The sequence below is a fragment of the Galleria mellonella genome, unplaced genomic scaffold (genome assembly GCF_026898425.1).
Source record: "Galleria mellonella isolate WM207_F2 unplaced genomic scaffold, CSIRO_AGI_GalMel_v1 utg184, whole genome shotgun sequence".
Classification (NCBI taxonomy): domain Eukaryota; kingdom Metazoa; phylum Arthropoda; class Insecta; order Lepidoptera; family Pyralidae; genus Galleria; species Galleria mellonella.
In genome coordinates, this window is record NW_026442025.1 from 817,768 (window position 1) to 837,349 (window position 19,582).

Below are 19,582 nucleotides of genomic sequence, written 5' to 3' on the forward strand. Positions count from 1 at the left end.
ATTTGTATACGTACAGTAAAACGGTCTTATTGCTGAGAGCAATCTTTTCAAGACAACCTTAAGGTAACGGACTAATTGTTGTACAAGTAGGTATGATAGTGCTATATATATATATATATATATATATATATATATATATATATATATATATATATATATATATTTATTTCATAGCGATTGGTTAAGCATTATTAATGCGCTATAAGGTAATAAACAAACAAACTTACTTCAATTTTTTTTATGCAACTTAGAATGGCAAACAAGCTGACGGCCCACCTGATGCAAAGTGGTAACCGTCGCCTATAGACATGAGCAATACCATAGACATAACAGAGTATACTGTTTCGCCCATGATACCCCCCATACGTTGCCGTTCCTGAGGACTCAGGTGTTATTCCTCTGTACACTGTAAATTCACTGCCATATCCCATCCTTCATCAACATCACTGCTTCACGATAGAAACACGAATGGGACAGAGGTGCCCAAGCAAACGGCGTTTGTACAAAGTCTCTCTGTGGTATTATTTATATCTTTATTTTATTATTTAATTTTAATTTATAATATTAAGTAAATAAGTGAGGATTATTAAATATCTAATGAAAAATATTGCGTCATTCATCTAATTTGGTAAACCCATATCACCATACTGACGTCATCAACTTATTTTTATTCAATAATCGTATCTATATGATTATAACTATTATGGCTTAAACATAACTTTAGCATAAATCAATGTAACGTTTAAATTTATTTTTAGCTTGTGTCGTCGGTTATAAATAATAATAATAGAAATAATTTTATTTCCTATGATTTTGGGTATAAAACATTTGTACTAACGATTTTTAACATGTTTCCCCACTGGGGGGTACAACTCGAGTGATAAATTTACAAGATATGCTCCTATCTTAGATTATATCAAGCCTCAAAAACGGGTCAAATTTTCGTCAGCTAATTGTCAAATTAACTGACGCGTTTTTTATCAGTGTTCTATATACTTACACATATAATGTATCTTGACGTATTATTTAATAAATAAAATGTGTTTGTACGCATTAAAAAACAAAATAAATATAGAAGTTATAAAGGAATCACTCATAATTATTTATCACGCAAAATTGTATGAAAAAGTTGACACGCTTTTCTCGAAGCATTTCTATGGAGACACTCTATCTATATAATCTAAGACTCCTGTCTTATCAGGACTGCTGTCTTATACGGATCGGAGTGTTGGCCAGAAAAGGTGATGGATGTAAGGAGACTGCATGTAGCTAAGATGCAAATATTGAGATGGATTTTTGGCGTAATAAAAATGGACAAAGTTAAGATTGAGAATATCATAGGAAATATGAAAGGTATTCCCAAAGAGGGTTGACGTCAGGCAGGCGGCCGGTCGTAAAACTATAAGCCGAATCTTGTTGTAATATGGATAAAAAACATATTACGCCGACCCCAAATAATACTTGGGATAAGGGTAGGAAGATGATGGTAGGAAGTATGAAAGAAGCACCAGTAATAGAAAAGTTAAGGAGTAACCGTCTATCCTGGTGTGGACACGTGACGCGCATGGATCAGGAGTATGTTTTAAGAAAGTTATTGAGTATTAATGTGGATAGCTATAAGGACAGTAAAATACTTAGGGGAGAAAGGGATTGTTAGTAATGGAGACTGAGAATCCCATTGCTAGCAATATACCCAACCAGGTCGACCTCCTTGCGGTTCCCCCTGGAAACTATCATGGTTAATTCCTGATGAATTCATCATGATGGACTAACTGGCCTGTTTTCATTCTCATCTACCACCCTTCATTGGTGCTCCGCCAGCGTATCCCGTTAGCGCAGGCGGGGTTACCATACCATTTTCACTCATAAAAAAAAGTAAAAGACTTAAAAAGAGATTGATGGACTGTATGAAAGATGATATGGCCAGGATGGGAGTGATTACTCAAATTACTGCAAATACAGAAGAACGGTAAAAAAAAAATACGCCGACCACAAATAAATATTGGGATAAAGGCAGGAAGATGATGACGATGCTCCATACCGCACAGAGTAATCTGTATTTAAAAATAGTATTCACAAAACTCCCCACTAGATGGAGTGACGACCTGAAATGCGTTGCAGGGAGTCAGTGGATGCATGTGGCTCAGGACCGTTCTTTATGGCAGCCTATGGGGGAGGCTTATGTCCAGCAGTGGACGGATAATGGCTGAAATAAATGAATTCACAACAATCTTAATTAATTACAATTAACTTTTCGCTCGCTACCTTGTGCGTGCGGTTTCAAAAAATAAAACAAAAACCCAGTAGTAGACTATTTCTATATAGGATTTCAAAATAAATATACACTACATTTTAAGTTAGACATTCAGAAACACAACTGCGAAAACTGCATTCAATTTGGTGCAGGTTTGGTGGTCAAAAAATTTCAATTTCAAATTTCAATTTTTGCGTAATACCGAAGCAAAAATATAAAAGGACAGACAAAGTTTCCAAAAAAATATAGTTTTGGCATTTATTAATCTTTTTATTTAAAACATAGAAGAAATGAGCAAGCAGCTCACCTGATAGTAAATTATTACAGACTTACGCAACATTAGAGAAATTGCAGGTGTTTTAGCAAGGTAGATATATATTGTTTTCCTGTAGGTTTCAATGTCTTATCTGTACGATAATACTCTACTGGGAATTGATTCCATACATTGGTTCATCCTATTAACACCCTCTTGTTAATTTTTCTAAAATATCTCCTATGTACAGGTACATGGCAGTGTGATCCCGGCATAGAAAATGCCGATCCTTTCCCGTGAGTGTCGCAAGAGGCGACTAAGGGAAATTATTGGTAAAGGCATCTCTCTACCATTAAGACCCATGGTGGTTTTATGCCAGGATCGCACGGCAACAATATCTAAATGATATATTTTATGAATTGTATTATGTTGTATTGTATATATTTAAGAAAAATCTATATCGTTGATTTTTGAAGCTAAAATATCCACTACTAATACCCATAAGAAGGGGGAAAGGGATTATTAGCAATGGAGTTCGATATTGCTAGCAATATGCACTTTCAGGTCGACCTCCACGTGGTTCCCCTTGGAAACCATCGTGAACAATTCTCGTTGAATTCGCCACGATCGGCTAACCGACCTACTTCATCCTCATCTATCATCCCTCACTGGTGTCCCGCCGGTGTATACCAATAACGCGGGTGGGGTTACCATTCCATTATCACCCATTAAAAAAATACCCATAACATCCATAAATCACAGAGTATATAACATTTAAAAATAGTATTCACGGAAATTGTAATTCATTCGTTCAAAACCAATTTTCCACATAACAAAGGTCACGACTCGAGAATCATTAAAAGCAATATAATATATAATTATATTGAAAGAACACAAGCAACAATTCTTACAACTAATTGCCATTACAACCTCCAGCATCGACGAACTTCGAACTTGGTGACCTCGGGTGCAAGCAACACTCATTAGTTCACGCGCGTCCTTCGCAGATTCGAACCGGTAATAACTGGTCACACAACCACATAATAACCCCGTTCTCTATGTGTTTGTCATTTCCTGTCATCGGACCCGTCATATATGACAGGTGATGCGTGACCACAGTGTCTGCTGATTATAAAGCTACTCTTCACATTGATCAAGTATTCTGTAAAGTAGCACGCAAGTGTAGCGTGGCACTGGCGTTTAAACTAAGTCACGACCAGTGAATTCTTTTATTTATTTTTTTATTCAACTAGAATGACAAACAAACAGACGGCCCATCTGATTGAATGAAAGTGGTAACCGTCGCCTATAAACATGAGCAGTATCATGCACATAACAGAGTATACTGTTTCGCCCATGATACCAACCATGCGTTGCCATTCCTGAGGACTCAAGTGTTATTCCTCTGTACCCAGTAAATTCACGCCATATCCCACCCTTCAAACCGAAACACAGCTATGCAAACACAACTGCTTCACGGTTGAAACACGAATGGGACCGAGGTACCCAAGCAATCGACTTTTGTACAAAGTCTCCCTCTGGTGAGAGGTGTAGTCGCATACTTCCGAAACGGCACAACTGATTTTTATGAAATATTTTGTATGTATGTATGTAAAAGTGGTAGGTATGAGGATAGGTTGTAAAATATATTTCATACCGCTAAGTGATTAGGGTGTTCCTGTTTGTTATAATGGATGATAATGGAATGGTAACCCTGCCTGCGCTAACGGTATACGCTGACGGGGCACCAATGAGGGATGATACGCGAAAATGGAAAGGCAGTTAGCCCATCGTGATGAATAATACACTTGGTGGGGGGAAAGGGATTGTTAGTAATGGAGACTGAGAATCCCATTGCTAGCAATATACCCAACCAGGTCGACCTCCTCGCGGTTCCCCCTGGAAACTATCATGGTTAATTCCTGATGAATTCATTATGATGGGCTAACTGACCTGTTTTCATTCTCATCTATCACATTCAGCACGATGGTTTCCAGGAGTACCACGGGAAGGTTGACCTGTGAGAGTATATTGTTAGCATTGGGAGTAGTAATCTGCATTACTAACAACCCCCCCCCCCCGTTCAAGTTGGTCGAATTAGCTAGTCTTATTATAAACCATTATGTGTTGTTACAGTGATGCACCGGTGCGCAGGCGCGGCTCGGTCGCGCGATGGCGGGCCACCAGCTCCGTCTATTGCTTTGGAAGGACTACCTTATTAGACGACGGAAATGGGTATATATATACCTACCTTATATTATATAGATACAGTGTCCCCATACAAATATTTCGAGAAAAGCGGCTCAACTTTTTCCTACAAATTTGCATGATAAACAGTTATGAGTAATTCCTTTATAACTCCTCTATTTATTTTGTCTTAAAATTTCTGTATCTTTTTAATGCGTAAATACTTTATTTATTAAATAATACGTCAAGATACATTGTATGCGTAAGTATATATGTAACACTAATAAAAAAAAAAGAGTCATCTAATTTGATAATTAGCTGACAAAAAGTTGACTCGTTTTTGAGGCTATATGCTCTGTCTATACATATAATCTAAGATACCTTACGTAGGCTTATGAAAGAACAATTGTCTTATAAGTAGCTAATACTTATTTCTTTTCATTATATTTTTATTTTACATAGACAAAATCACAAATAATTAATAATATAGAAAGATAAATAGATAATTTTTTATTGTTTCCTTCACAAAATTACAATAGTAAACTTATTATGAATATAAACAATTACAAGGTATGTTCATACCGAGAAAACAATGGCCTTATCGCTGAAAACGATCTCTTCCAAGCAACCTTTGGATGGAGAGGAGTAAGTCGTTGGCGACCGACCGATGCTAGTTCCTTGCATTTTTACACATACTTTTTTATACAGATTTGCTTTTATATTTATATATTGTATGATATCTATGGTACTGTTCATATGTCTATGTCTAAAAAGACGGTTACCACTTTCTATTCAATTCTTTTTATTGGATGAAAATGGAATGGTAACCTCGCCTGCTCCAACACCATAAATAAATGATGGACTAGACTTATGATAATTTTCAAGGCGACCATTTGGAGGTCGACCTGATAAGATATATTGCCAGCAATGAGACTGTAAGACTCTATTACTAACAATCTTTCCCCCCTCCCCATTCGGTTTTTTTTTGATGGGTAAAATGGTATGATAACCCCGCCTGCGCTAACGGGATACGCTGGCGGAGCACCAGTGAAGGGTAATAGATAAGAATGAAAACAGGCCAGTTAGCACATCATGATAAATTCATCAGGAGTTAACAATGATAGTTTCCAGGGAGAACCGCGAGGAGGTCGACCTGGTTAGGTATATTACTAGCAATGGGATTCTCAGTCGCCATTACTAACAATACCTTTCCCCTTGTTTGCTGTTCTAACTTGTATAAGAAGACTCCCCTCTGTATACAACAATGTTCATCGCAGGTTACATTGGCGGGCGTGGTGTGGGCCGTGGCGGTGGTCTTCAGCTTGTATATAGTACGCATAAATGTGGACAATCAAGATTTTCCCACTTGTGAGTAAACTGAATTTTTTTACTAAACTAGCTGTTAACTTACAGAAGTTCATATTTATTTTTTATTTTTTATACAACTTAGAATGGTAAACAAGCTGACGGCCCACCTGATGAAAAGTGGTAACCGTCGCCTATAGATATGAGCAGTACCATGGACATAACAGAGTATACTGTTTCGCCCATGTTACCCCCCATGCGTTGCCATTCTTGAGGACTCAGATGTTATTCCTCTGTACCCAGTAAATTCACGCCATATCCCACCCTTCAAACCGAAACACAGCCATGCAAACACAACCGCTTCACGGTTGACACACGATTGCTTAGGTACCTCTGTCCCATTCGTGTTTTAACCGTGAAGCAGTTGTGTTTGCATGGCTGTGTTTCTGTTTGAAGGGTGGGATATGGCGTGAATTTACTGGGTACAGAGGAATAACATCCGAGTCCTCAGGAATGGCAACGCATGGGGGGTATCATGGGCGAAACAGTATACTTTGTTATGTCCATGGTACTGCTCATGTCTATAGGCGACGGTCACCACTTTCCATCAGGTGGGACGTCAACTTGTTTGCCATTCTAAGTTGTATAAAAAAAAATTGCTTGAATGTTTCGTTCAATTCATATTTAATGTTTTGAAAATTATCGTATACCTACCTACTTTTATTATAAAACTAAATAAAAAAGTACCTAATAGAAGAATTCCATGGATATAACAGTCTTTTCTATAATAATTATGGTGTTGTTTATTTTTAAAGGCGAAGGTTACCACTCTTTATAAGATAAAAGCCGATAACTAGTTTATCATTCTACATTGTATAAAAAATACAAATTACACGAAAATTAATCCATGTTACAGGCCAGTTCGCTGCGCGTGCGCTGCCCAGCGCAGGCCTATTGACATTCCTGCAGTCCTTCGTGTGCAGCGTCAACAATGAGTGCTTACCAATGGACAAGTACCAAGAGATACCCACGTATGAGGATTCCAAGTGAGTGAACAATCATCCAGCATTTATTTTCTTAATATATAAAAATTCCATACCATGATGTTCCTTAACGCTGTTCTCCGAAATCGCTCGACCGACTTTAATTTTACCTATTATTATTTTACCAGAGGGAGACTTTGTACAAAAGTCGAGTGCTTGGGTACCTCTGTCCCACTCGTGTTTCAACCGTGAAGCAGTTGTGTTTGCATGGCTGTGTTTCGGTTTGAAGGGTGGGATATTGCGTGAATTTACTGAGTACAGAGGAATAACACCTCAGTCCTCAGGAATGGCAACGCATGGGGGTATCATGGGTGAAATAGTATACTCTGTTATGTCCATGGTACTGATCATGTCTATAGGCGACGGTTACCACTTTCCATCAGGTGGGCCGTCAGCTTGTTTGCCATTTTAAGTTGCATAAAAAAAAATTTGTAAATATGTATTTTTTTAAAGTAGATAGATAGATAGATAGATAGATAGATAGATAGACAATTTATTTGCATTACTTACAGCACACAAATTACAATAAAAAAAAACATACACGTAATACACAGCAAAAGAGACAAAAGAATAAAAATAAAAAAAAGCACAAATAAAAAAACAAAAATACAAAAACAAAAATACAAAAACAAAATACATAATCTAACAATCTCCTTTGTTAACATTCCTTCATGCGTGTGCCATAGTAACACAAAAGTAGTAACAATGACTTTTTTTAAATAAGTTTGTCACCAGTTTTTCGTCTTCAGATTGACCCAACTGCAACGTCAGTTTTCCCCGCTGATATACAACGAGACAGTCCTGGACGTGGCGGCTTCCGTCCCTAATGCCCTCAAGCTGTTGTCCACGCTCGCTGACATTGCTGACCAGCCCACCTTCGTTGATATAAGTAGTAAGTAAAATATGCATATAAATACTCTATTATTTAATACAAAAGATTGAAGTACTTTTGTGAAAACACAAGAATTACAAGCAAAGATCACGCTTGTGATAGAGATAACAATAAACAGACTTATCGCTAAAAATTATAGGAAATCTTTTATTTAACTTATTTATTTTTATTTATTTATTTATTTACAAGAAACATGGTAAGTGTATAGATGTTACAATAAGTATAAGTCCTCATATTTCGCCATAATTAGGCATACAAATATTAAAACTTAAAAAGAATAAATGTTAAATAAGTCATTAAAATTCGAAATGTTATATAAAAAAAAATACATCAAAAATGTCTGACACTTGTCAACAATAAAAAACGAAGGAAATGTCACTGTCAAATCATGGACTATTGATGACAGCTGCATTGTAATACGATAGGTAATACAAGCAGGTTGTTTACCTTCTTGTATCAAAAACTGCTTGCACACTGTAAAAGGACTCCTCAACAAGCTAATGTTTTAATGAATCTTTAACTCTGAACGCCTCATAGAATTATTTTTTGAAATGCCTGCCTGCGCTATTAGCACACGCTGATCTCCTATCGTCATTCATTCGTACCCATGAATGACGATAGGAGAGAATGAGGTTGTTTTAATGAATGATATTGGAATGATTACTCCGCTAACGTTATACGCCGGCGAGGTACTAGTAAGTAGAGAGTGATAGGTGAGAATGAAACCAGTTCAGATACCTACCGACTTGCGAAACAATATCACTGTCAAAAACATAAAATTAAAACTGAGAGCTTATTTACTGTCCAACCTTGCTAAAACAGCAGAATATTAATGTAAATAGTGATATTTGAGAACCGAATGTAAAGTATCACACACAAGCCCAAGAGGTTTAAGTGGTATTAAAAATCCAATTTTTTTTAATGTATTTATGTATGATAATTAAATAAAAAAAAAAGATAACTGAACTGAAAGTGGGATAACCCACCAACCGGTGATCAACTCATCAAGAGTTAATCATAATGGTTTCCAGAAGGGACCATGTTAAGGTCGACTTAATAGGGTATTTTTGTAGCAATAACATTAAACGTCCCTGTTACTAAAATTCCATTCCTCACGGTGAGAATGAAGTTAGGTCAGTTGGACCTTTGTGTTTAATACACGATAAATTACCCACGAACATTATAGAAGTGCTACATTAAAAAAATTTAGGGACCTTGTACTTTTGTCTACAGAAAAATCAACTTTAGTATTGTCCAAATTTATATAAACAGAACTCCTTTCGGTGAATAGAGTAAATAAATCAAAAAGTTTATGATATCTGTGAACTTTTTTGCATATATACATATACTAGCTGACCCCGTAAACGTTGTTTTACCACTTATTACAAGATATAAAAATCACGATTAAAATACAGGGGTTGATCGTAAAACGGTGAAAATTTAAAGTTGTATGTATTTTTCAATGCTAAATCATATTCAAATAAAAAAAAATGTCAAAAAAATAAAAAAAAAATTTTTAGGGGTGGGTCACCCTTATCATTGAGGGGTATGAAAAATAGATGTTGACCGATTCTCAGGCCTACTCAATATGCACACAAAATTTCATGAAAATCGGTAAAGCCGTTTCGGAGGAGTTTGGTAATAAACACCGTGACACGAGAATTTTATATATTAGATATATATTTATTTGGCCTTTGCAGAAAACGGTCTGAAATTCCAAGACCTATTCAGAAGCCCAAGTAGACTGAAGCGGTACTTGGTATCCAACATGGGAGTTGGAGAAGACGTGGCTCAAAGTGTTATGGATGCAGAACTAAACTTCCAAGGTGTAAGTTTACTATCTACATGCATTTCTTAAAAAAAATGTCTGGGGTGCCAGGCAACGAAGCATTATTTGATTAGTTCTATTTTTTTTTTCTTACTAAAAAATATAAGGAACACTATAGTGTAAATTCGTCCGTTAGTTTATTACAGTATTGTTTATCAGCAATATTGCATGTGGTCCCGGCATAGAATGGGTCACTCCTTTCTTTCCATGACTGTTGTAAGAGGCGACTAAGGGAATTTAATCGTCGAGGAAAATGGGGAGCAATGCCTTTCTTAAAACATCACCACAGCTTAAATGCGGTTTTCAATCCGCGTGCCAAGCGTGGCAACTTCTGACGAAACTCTCTAATAGGGGTTTTTTATGGGTAAAAATGGAATGGTAACCCCGCCTGCGCTAACAGTATACGCTCGCAGGGCACCAGTGAAGGATGATAAGTTAGTATAAAAACAGGCCAATTAGCCTATCATGATGAATTATCAGGAATTAACCATGATAGTTTCCAGGGGGAATCGCGCGGAGATTGACCAGGTTGAGTATATTGCTAGCAATGGGATTCTTAGTCTCTATTACTAACAATCCCTTCCCCCCCCCTAATAAGGGTATGTTCAGTAGTGAATAGTTAATAGCGAATATGATGATGATTATGATGATGATATCAGCAATTACGCCATTGATTTAAATTATTTTCATCTTGTTTGACTACCTTCTAATAAAAAAAAAGTAGGAATGGCAAACAAGCTGACGTGCCATCTAATGAAACGCAATAACTGTTGCCTATAAGTATTAAAGCACAAGGACATTACAGAGTAAAAGTTGCAAATTTAATTTCAAAGTACATTTTATTTTTTAGCTTAATTTTGTACAAAAGTCGATTGCTTGGGTACCTCTGTCCCATTCGTGTTTCTACCATGAAGCAGTTGTGTTTGCATGGCTGTGTTTCGGTTTGAAGGGTGGGATATGTCAGTCGATTTACAGGGGGTATCATGGGCGAAATAGTATACTCTTTTATGTCCATGGTACTGCTCATGTCTATAGGCGACGTTACCACTTTCCATCAGGTGCGCCGTCAGCTTGTTTGCCATTATAAGTTGTATAAAAAAAAAACACTTTACAGATCTTCAAACGAGACACAGATAAGTGCAATGCAGAAGCTGTATCAAGGATTTTGCGAATAAGTAGCGATGAACACGCAGTGATCTTTGCAGAAAGACTGTGTTCGTTATCAAAAAGTGATATTGTACAATCTATTATGAATTTACTGCGTGAGATAGATTTCCGCAAGTACAGCGAAATGGTAAGTTTTTTTGTTTCATATTAAATGAAAAGTGAAACTGAACATTTTCACCAAAGAAACACGAGAAAAAAATTCTAGTCTAATTGTACTAACATAGGCTGTTAAGTTAGTACGAGAAACCCATATTTTTTGTCGTTAATCATTTAATATTTCACATTTGCAAAAATGTTAAATTTTTACTTGGAACTTAAGAAATCAAGTTTTGCAGAAATTTTGAAATTGAAATTGAAATCATTTATTTGCTGGAATAAGGTACATTTTTAGGTGTTACTTTACAAGAACACTCACAGGAACACTCTCTAAATAAAATTAGTAATAAATTGTATCAATTAATCTGTTTTTTTTTTTTTTATTGTTCTTTTTGTTATGATTGAGTATCATCAAGCACTGTCTTATGGTCGGGTCATATGTTCGTTTAATTAGATTTTCATTAAGTTTTATTAAAAAATCATAGAAAACTATTTTAATTTGATCGTGCATATTGAATGAAGGTTCAGGCAGTGGAATGAGTTCTCTACAGTTTGAAGTTTTCCGTAGAGACTACAGTATGGGTTTCTCAAAAAAAGGTATATTAAGGTTTCAATCAAGACCGGCACGCGTACATGATCCCCTCCCCTCGTGTTGCATCCGGGTATCCATAGGCTACAGGAATCATTTACAATAAAACGAGCTGTATGTCTGTTATCTAACTTTGAGGTATAAAAAAAGAGAGTCTAAAACTAACAATTTTCACAGATCGGCGACATGTACTATAAACTATCAGGGGATAGAAGACTCTTAGAATTGGGAGACATGGTCTCTGCTGTACTACATATGCTCAGTTCCGAGAGCTTCCTGCCTTCAGAGCTGGTGAATATCTTCACCGATGGGGACGTGGACTTCAACTACTTTAATGTCACTGTGTGAGTTTACCCTATTTACTTTCTTTGACATGTAAACTTTATTAAATTTGAAGGTACTTTTGCTAATATTATACGATCAGTAACCAACAAATTATATGAATTAAGATACGCAAATTTTAGGCTTTTTGAACAAAATATGTTTGTATGTAGACTATCATCGTTTACTTCCTCCAATTCTTTAATAATGTTATGTTATAAATAGATTATAATTTAAAAAAAAGTAACATTTTTATTTAAAAACCAAAACTCGCTACAAACTTTTCTACTAATATGACTTGATTCATTGAAAATAAAAATTTACTTTTTAAAAAAATTAGATGCTTCAGTTTAAAGTTTAAAGACAGTCAGGTACTGTCCTTAAACCGTGGCCGTGACCGTATTCTCTTTCTGCTCTTTTGTCACTAAAATGTTATAGATATAGTAGTTCGTCTGATACCACAGGCAGCTAGGTTTCACAATTATCTTTTACAAATTATAAGGTTCCAATGGGAGGTTCCCTTATATTTTATTATACAATATTTTAATTATATCTGCCAAACTTAAAAGCATTATAAATAATATTATTGATTTATCATTACAATATAAAAATAAATTAAATTTTATTATAATATCTCTTTGTTAAGCATATTTCGCATCTGAACTACGTTGCATATATATATACCAAAAAATGTTTCTTCTCCAGGTTACAAAGATTAATGGATATATACGAACCAACGTTTGGCGATACAGATATATATAAAACTCTCAGAGATGTCACTGATGCTTTTGTGATGGGTGTTCAGTATTTAAACAAATTAATTAATGATTCCAAAGTAAACACCGATGATGCAGTAATAAATCATGCAGAAGTGACTAAATCTGATGGCGAGGTTAATTTACCTTTGTCATCGTCGAAAATATTCAATAACGCAATGAAGATTTTTGAGGAATCAATAGATAATGAATCGCCCTCAGTTAGTATTTTTAATATGTAAGTATTTAAAAATAAGTATTTTAAGAAATCAACTTCATCATAATTATAAATAATGTTATTTTCTTGAAATTTTAAAATATCGACTAATCAGTTGCAGTTGAATTTCTACGCAATGGCGTCAGTTATGAAACACCATTTTCTATATTTAAAAATGCAGTTAAATTAATATTTACGCAATAAAATTGTTATAAACTAAAAATAAAACAAATAAGTAATTATATGAACTATTAAGTAAAGCCAATATAAGTAATTAAATAACCGTTTTACATTTTTTTTATACAACTTAGAATGGCAAACAAGCTGACGTCCCACCTGATGGAAAGTGGTAACTGTCGCCTACAGACATGAGCAGTACCATGGACATAACAGAGTATACTGTTTCGCACACGATATATGAACTTTGTACAAAGTCTCGCTCTGGTAACATAAGGTTTTGATGGTTCATAACATATAGTTATGCTAAACGATTTAATTTTAATTTTAAAGATAGCGCTTCAAAATCGATTTTAGAATTTCCTGAATTTAATATAGTTGTTAACTACTATATTTTTGTGATATTATAAGTAAGGATATCATTTATATTTTAGAATAGCTCAGTTAACAAAAATCGTTTACAAATTTCTACCAGAAGAAATGAAACACGATTTCTCATTTTACTCCACACTATTAGCTAAATTAATGGAAGGAGCTATCCAAGTTATAGAAGTCAACACCCACATACAGGAAATGGCCTATAATGTATCCTTGAGGAACCCCGGAGGGGTTAAAATATTAGTAGGATTACCAGCATCTGTTATAGGAAAAGGGTTTGAAGCATTAACTGATGCTGAAAGAACACAGGTTAGTCAAAATAATTCTTTTATATTATATGATTTGCAATTGTTGTGATTACACAATTGTGTATATTGATACACCTTCCAAATTCTAAAAGTTTCAATTAATTGCACGTACATACAAATTACATAATAAAGAACATAATCGAATTAAAATATAAGAAATAAATGTGTATTTTTACTATATATACTAAATGAAAACATAAATTTATTATTGTCAATTTTTACCCAAAAGTTTTCTTTATTCTTAGATACTTACAGCAAAGGTTAACTTCCCGGGACAAATGTTCTGTGACAGCAATAGGATAGCGGGATTTTTTAAGGTCTCCAAAGAAGAAGCAGACTCGCTGAAAGGTCAACTTTGTACGAATCCTTGGAAAAATTACGTTACCGACTTGATACGATCCTTTAGTATCTACGATGTTAAAAATAATGTAAGGAATATTATTTTCATTATTTTTAGTTTTTATAATTATAAAAACAAGAATTATATTTAATCTTTAATTGTTTTATATCATTGTTACTGAAACCGTAATCTACAATAATCTCTTGCTTTATATTTAATAATTTAATTACTTTTTACATAGCTTGCTTCATATATTTTTTTCTTTACATTTACCAATCTATCTTCTTATAATTTTACCTATACAACATAAAAGATAGAAAATTCTTACAGATTGTTTCGTTCTCAGATAAATTCAATGGCATCTATAGTCATACAAGAGACTATAGGCAAAAATGTAAATGAACTATTATATAGCACAGACAAAGTATTTGATGTACTCAAAAACTTTACTGAAACATTAACTAAAATAAATACAGATGTGGAAAAAACTAATTTAAATTGGAATAAGTTATTTAATGTCTCAGAAGATTCGGATTTCATGAAAATTGTACGAGAGAAAGGACATTTGGGGAAACAGATGTTGTAAGTCACTCAGTTACATATTATTGTATATTATTACATATTATTAGTGTTTGATAAAATTTTCATGAAATTGTTTACATAATTTAAGCATGACATATATGTACAAAGAAGAATATTTGTTCTTTATATTTGAACAAGTAAAATCTAGTAGTTTAATGAAGTTTTGATTGACAATATTAGTTCTACTAATTTATCTATAAGAACCCACAAAAAACATCACATACATCAATTGAAGCTTATATTTCGCTATAGAAGTTCGCCACTCGAAAATATTTCTCTGCCATGCAATCTTTTTTATATTATTACAGGATCACGGTGCATGGTGCATTAGCGAAAGAAGTGGTAAAACAAAATCCTCTACTAGAGTACAAAATATCTCCAACACTAATAGATATCACCACGATGGTAACAGCCATAAATGAACAGCTTGGTACTCCTTCAGTACAATTAGTTAAAAGATTGAAAGAAATATATCCAGATATAATACAGACAATGTTGAAAACTATGCTTGATGAAGATAAGGTAATGAAATATATGTATATTAAAATTTGATCGAGGAAATGTGAATTTTAAAGTGGTATACTAAAGATAGAAACAAGTTTTCCAAATGATAAACTGATTTTACAGTGTACATATATGTGATTTGATTTTGAAAGAATGTATGAAGGAAGAATTATGAAAGAGATATTGAGACGTTTAGACTTATCTGAGTGGAAATATGAGTAGGAGCTATCACAGATGAATAAACATGCGTCTCAAGTAGATATAGTTGAAAAAAGACTAAGTTAAAACTACTCATAACCGGCATGCTGCTAAATAGGCTAGTAAATTTGGAGAAAACGATAGAGGTTTGAATTGGAGCATTTGGTTATTCTTTTGATTCTGTCTCTGTGTAAATCTATATGTAGCAGTAGCAATAGTAGTGTATTCAGTCTGTATGTAAATCTATACAAGGTAAAAAGTGTAATATGAAAAAGTAATATATAATTTTATCAATTATCTAGACGTACAAGACTCTGTCGACACCTAGCGAGGATATAGTTTGTAATGGGATCGAAAATGCATCAAGCTACCTCGAATTTCCTGAAAATGTAGATCAGGAAGCACTACTCAGCGTTCTATGCGATACAGCTGTCGAAATCGAGAGAGGGTTACAACGTGATTCTTTAGTAGCCAAAGCTGTAAGTTACACAATATTTACAAGTAGTTTTTTATTAATGTTATCCAAAAATTATTCCTTTATAAAAGAATATATTGGTATAATAAATTTCCTTTTTAATATAATATGCAATCTACTTTGATCTATTATTATTTCTTTAAAAAAACATAATTTTCATTGTTTGTTTAAATTATAATTACTTTATGTGTAAACCCCATTCAACTTCCAGTATTCTAAGGTATCTTAGCATATTATGTTCTTCTCATTCCTACTATATTATTTACGTCTCGCAGACGTTTTCATCGTCATTTTCAATTTCGACATTTTTATGTAAAGTGTTTTATTTGCAGCTAAACACGGTTAAAAATTCATCACACTTTTTTGACAATGTAGACTGGACTAAACTTATTAATAATATAAAAGGTCTTTATCTAAAGTTAGATGAAGAATATCCGTACTTGTTCAAGTACAAGAGTTACGGAATGGACAATGACACACAAAATCTAGTTGAAAAGATGTTGAATGAAGCTAAGAAATTTTGGTTTAGTATATCCAACTTGGAGAGAAGCGTTCATTTGAGGTAATAAGATTCTATAATAAATAAAACAGATAGGTATATAAAAAATAATATTACTTGATTCTCACATAACCCAAAAAAATACGCAACTGTTTTTTTTTTCTTTTTAGTGTCAAACTCCTCTTCCGTCTCTTAGATTTAGTGGATCGGGAGATCTTCGATATCACAGATCAGGCTTGGCTAAAGACTAAACAAATATTTGCCTCCGCTACCAAATCTTTAGAAATTTTTAACGACGTTATCGTGGATGTCACTGGTAAACTGTCAACCACAAACATTCTTATTATATTATTAGTTTTAGTATATAATCATAGTTAATTCAATGTAAATCAATTAGTCTGCATTGCTTAATTCGACACCACTTGCACTCTGTAAAATCATTATCGAAAACACTTTCATATGTAATTTCAGGTCTTTGGAAGAATGCCAACATCTCGGCCAAGTTACCACCCACTACCTCATTAGCTCTGAGCACGATATTGCCAAACATACCTCACCTTATGGTAGATTTTACCAACGTCATAGTCAATGGGAATACTGATGTAAGTTTATTTATGTTCCTAAGCATTTGCAGTACCTAATAGCAAAACATTTTGATGTGATACATGTACCACTTTCAACTTTACACTACTTTTATAAAAATTAAGTTTGTGCTACTAGTGTTTCTGTCGTGAAGCAGCTATGCTCGCATGGCTATGTTTTGGTCTAACGGGTAGGATATTGTAATGAAATTCCGAGGTACAGAGACATAATATAAATTATTGATTCCCTAGTCTATGTAATGTTATAGATTGCACCAATAATATCTCTAATGAACGCCGACCCTCCATGGCCATGTTCCGTTAACAGTATCTCAGAATATATCCTTTTGAGTACTAACTCGAGCCAAGCTGTGAAGGGTATGGAAACTCTTTTGTGTATGGACAAGGAGCTACAGCAAGAATGGCTTGAATACTTGGACAAGCATTTATTGAACGTGAGTATATTTATTCAATATATTACATAATCTAATTTTCAAACAAGACTCGAATGAGTATCTCTTAACTGTATTAACTATTACTGTTGGCATTACAGTATAGGACTACCATTTAGCAATTTCTTCTATAAATAGAGCAGATTCTACATTAGATGTAGCAACGGATTCATAAGATTTGCAAAATTGATATGTTTAGGTAGCTCGGGATAGATCCCTTTTTGTTTCTTAATGATCTATTAGAAAGAGAAATGTTCTGCAGTGCAATATGGTAGACTAAACTGATTTTTTTGTGGCCTATTTAATTGCTAAAGTTAAATAACAATTCTTGTATTCGAGCTTATATTTTAAACTCTTTGAAATAGCATAACTAGCAATGAAATCCGTGTTATCCATCAGACTATAAACTCAGTCTCGCGTATTCATCATATTCGTTATTTTTATGTTTCTCAGGAATCCACACCACATCTTTTCCTAAAGTTCTCCTCAGTATTAGAATCCCTAATAGAAGATACAATTAGTATTAGGGATACAATAAATGATATATTAAACAACACTAATGCAGATGGAGGATACTTGAGTATAATCGGCGCTTGGAGATATGCTGCAGATGTCTTCAATGCTACAGACAAGAATATCACTTTGAGGTATACCTTTGAAGGCCGCGCTTTTGTAGTAGAAATATCGCTGCAGTAATATTAAACTTATATTATCAGGACGGGTATACATTTTTATAAACACAGTATTATATTCTAGGGAATTCTTCTCAAAAGTGGATACAGTATTAAGCTCTATCAATACATCAGCGCCTAAAGAATCAATCAATATTATTTGGGAGCAGTATTCCAAATGTATCAATGGGTCAATAATAGAAGGAGAGTGTAAAAGTCTTGGCAGGGCAGCATGGAAATATACGTTTGAGTTTCTTTCTGTAATGCTTGAAAACTTGGCTGCAGATCTGACAACTTACTTCAGTGAGGTCAACGGTAAGTATTTTCTGGTAAATATTTATTTGTTCAGTATAAAGACAAAAAAAAGTAAACGAGAAGAGAACATTGATTAAAATAATAAAGAATAGAAGAGGCAAAATGTTGGGCCACCTTATACGACATGACGATTTTTTTAAGAGCATAATAGAAGGAAAGATAGAGGGCAAAAGAGGAAGAGGAAGACCGAGGATTAACTACATGGGACAGATAAAGGAAACACTAGGCGTCATGTCGTATAGAGAGATAAAGGATATGGCCTGGGATAGAGCTGGCTGGAGGAAGATGCATGAATTAGTTGCACCGACAAGAGGAAACTCTTAAATGAAAATGAATGATAAAGACAAATATATATATGTATATGTGAAATTAAGCATTTAAGTAAATATTTTTCTTTCTTTCTAATATTTAATAAGGTCATTCTAATTTATTATTAATTATAGTTTTAATGTTTCATCATTAAAAAATTGCATTGCCCTAAGTTATTTTTGTTACAAATTTGAATATTTTCTGTAACAGTAATTTTCCTCTGGGTAAACAATTAATAAATTTTATTCGTTTTTTTTTTTTTATCTGCTAGTAACAGTACTTTCATTATTCATTTACGGATTATGAAGGATTTTTGATAAATTCAATTTTATTACAGAACCAAACTCAAATATACTGCAACTTCTTGGGTTTACAAAGAACACAGGACTATATTTACTCTACGACAAGTTTCCAGAATTCGTTGGTACACTTATCAATTCATATTGGGACTACGGTTTTATGAGCCAGGTACAGTCACCTTACTATTTCTTTTTGTCTAATTTTTTTTTAGATTAGTATAGAAACTAATCCTAAATTTGTTACATTAATATATACAGTCATACTATGTATTTATCCTACCTCTATGTACTTACTTATTTTATGATTTTCAATATTACCATCATACTTCTTTAATAGATCCGTCGAGCTACTACCACAGAGTTTTGGGATTGTGATGCAGTAGTTGACGCTTTACTACCCCTACCTGGTAGTGGAATCAACTCTACCGTAATACACAAAGTCCGGCCTTTCATTTGTCCTTCAATACTACACTGGATCTCTTTACCAAGGGGTGATAACACTCTTCTCGATTTAGTTTCTAAACCCGTAAGTAACATAAAAATATCTAAAGGAGCTTTACTTTGACAATAAAAGTATTATTTTGTGG

At 34.0% G+C, this 19,582-nt stretch overlaps 1 protein-coding gene across 1 annotated transcript in view; it reads left to right on the top strand.

The window, feature by feature from the left end:
- The window catches only part of LOC113514677 (uncharacterized), an 86,339-nt gene that overhangs the window by 23,837 nt on the left and 42,920 nt on the right, over positions 1-19,582 (top strand). Inside the window, 21 exon segments of the mRNA XM_052893685.1 lie at positions 4,644-4,742; positions 5,972-6,062; positions 6,916-7,045; positions 7,792-7,934; positions 9,635-9,762; positions 10,877-11,056; positions 11,792-11,958; positions 12,641-12,928; positions 13,519-13,771; positions 14,016-14,198; positions 14,457-14,692; positions 15,001-15,214; positions 15,697-15,873; positions 16,202-16,431; positions 16,539-16,684; positions 16,840-16,970; positions 17,219-17,404; positions 17,855-18,048; positions 18,158-18,387; positions 19,034-19,164; positions 19,333-19,521. Of these exon segments, the coding sequence (XP_052749645.1) occupies positions 4,680-4,742; positions 5,972-6,062; positions 6,916-7,045; positions 7,792-7,934; positions 9,635-9,762; positions 10,877-11,056; positions 11,792-11,958; positions 12,641-12,928; positions 13,519-13,771; positions 14,016-14,198; positions 14,457-14,692; positions 15,001-15,214; positions 15,697-15,873; positions 16,202-16,431; positions 16,539-16,684; positions 16,840-16,970; positions 17,219-17,404; positions 17,855-18,048; positions 18,158-18,387; positions 19,034-19,164; positions 19,333-19,521 (3,690 nt within the window). The 5' untranslated portion in view covers positions 4,644-4,679.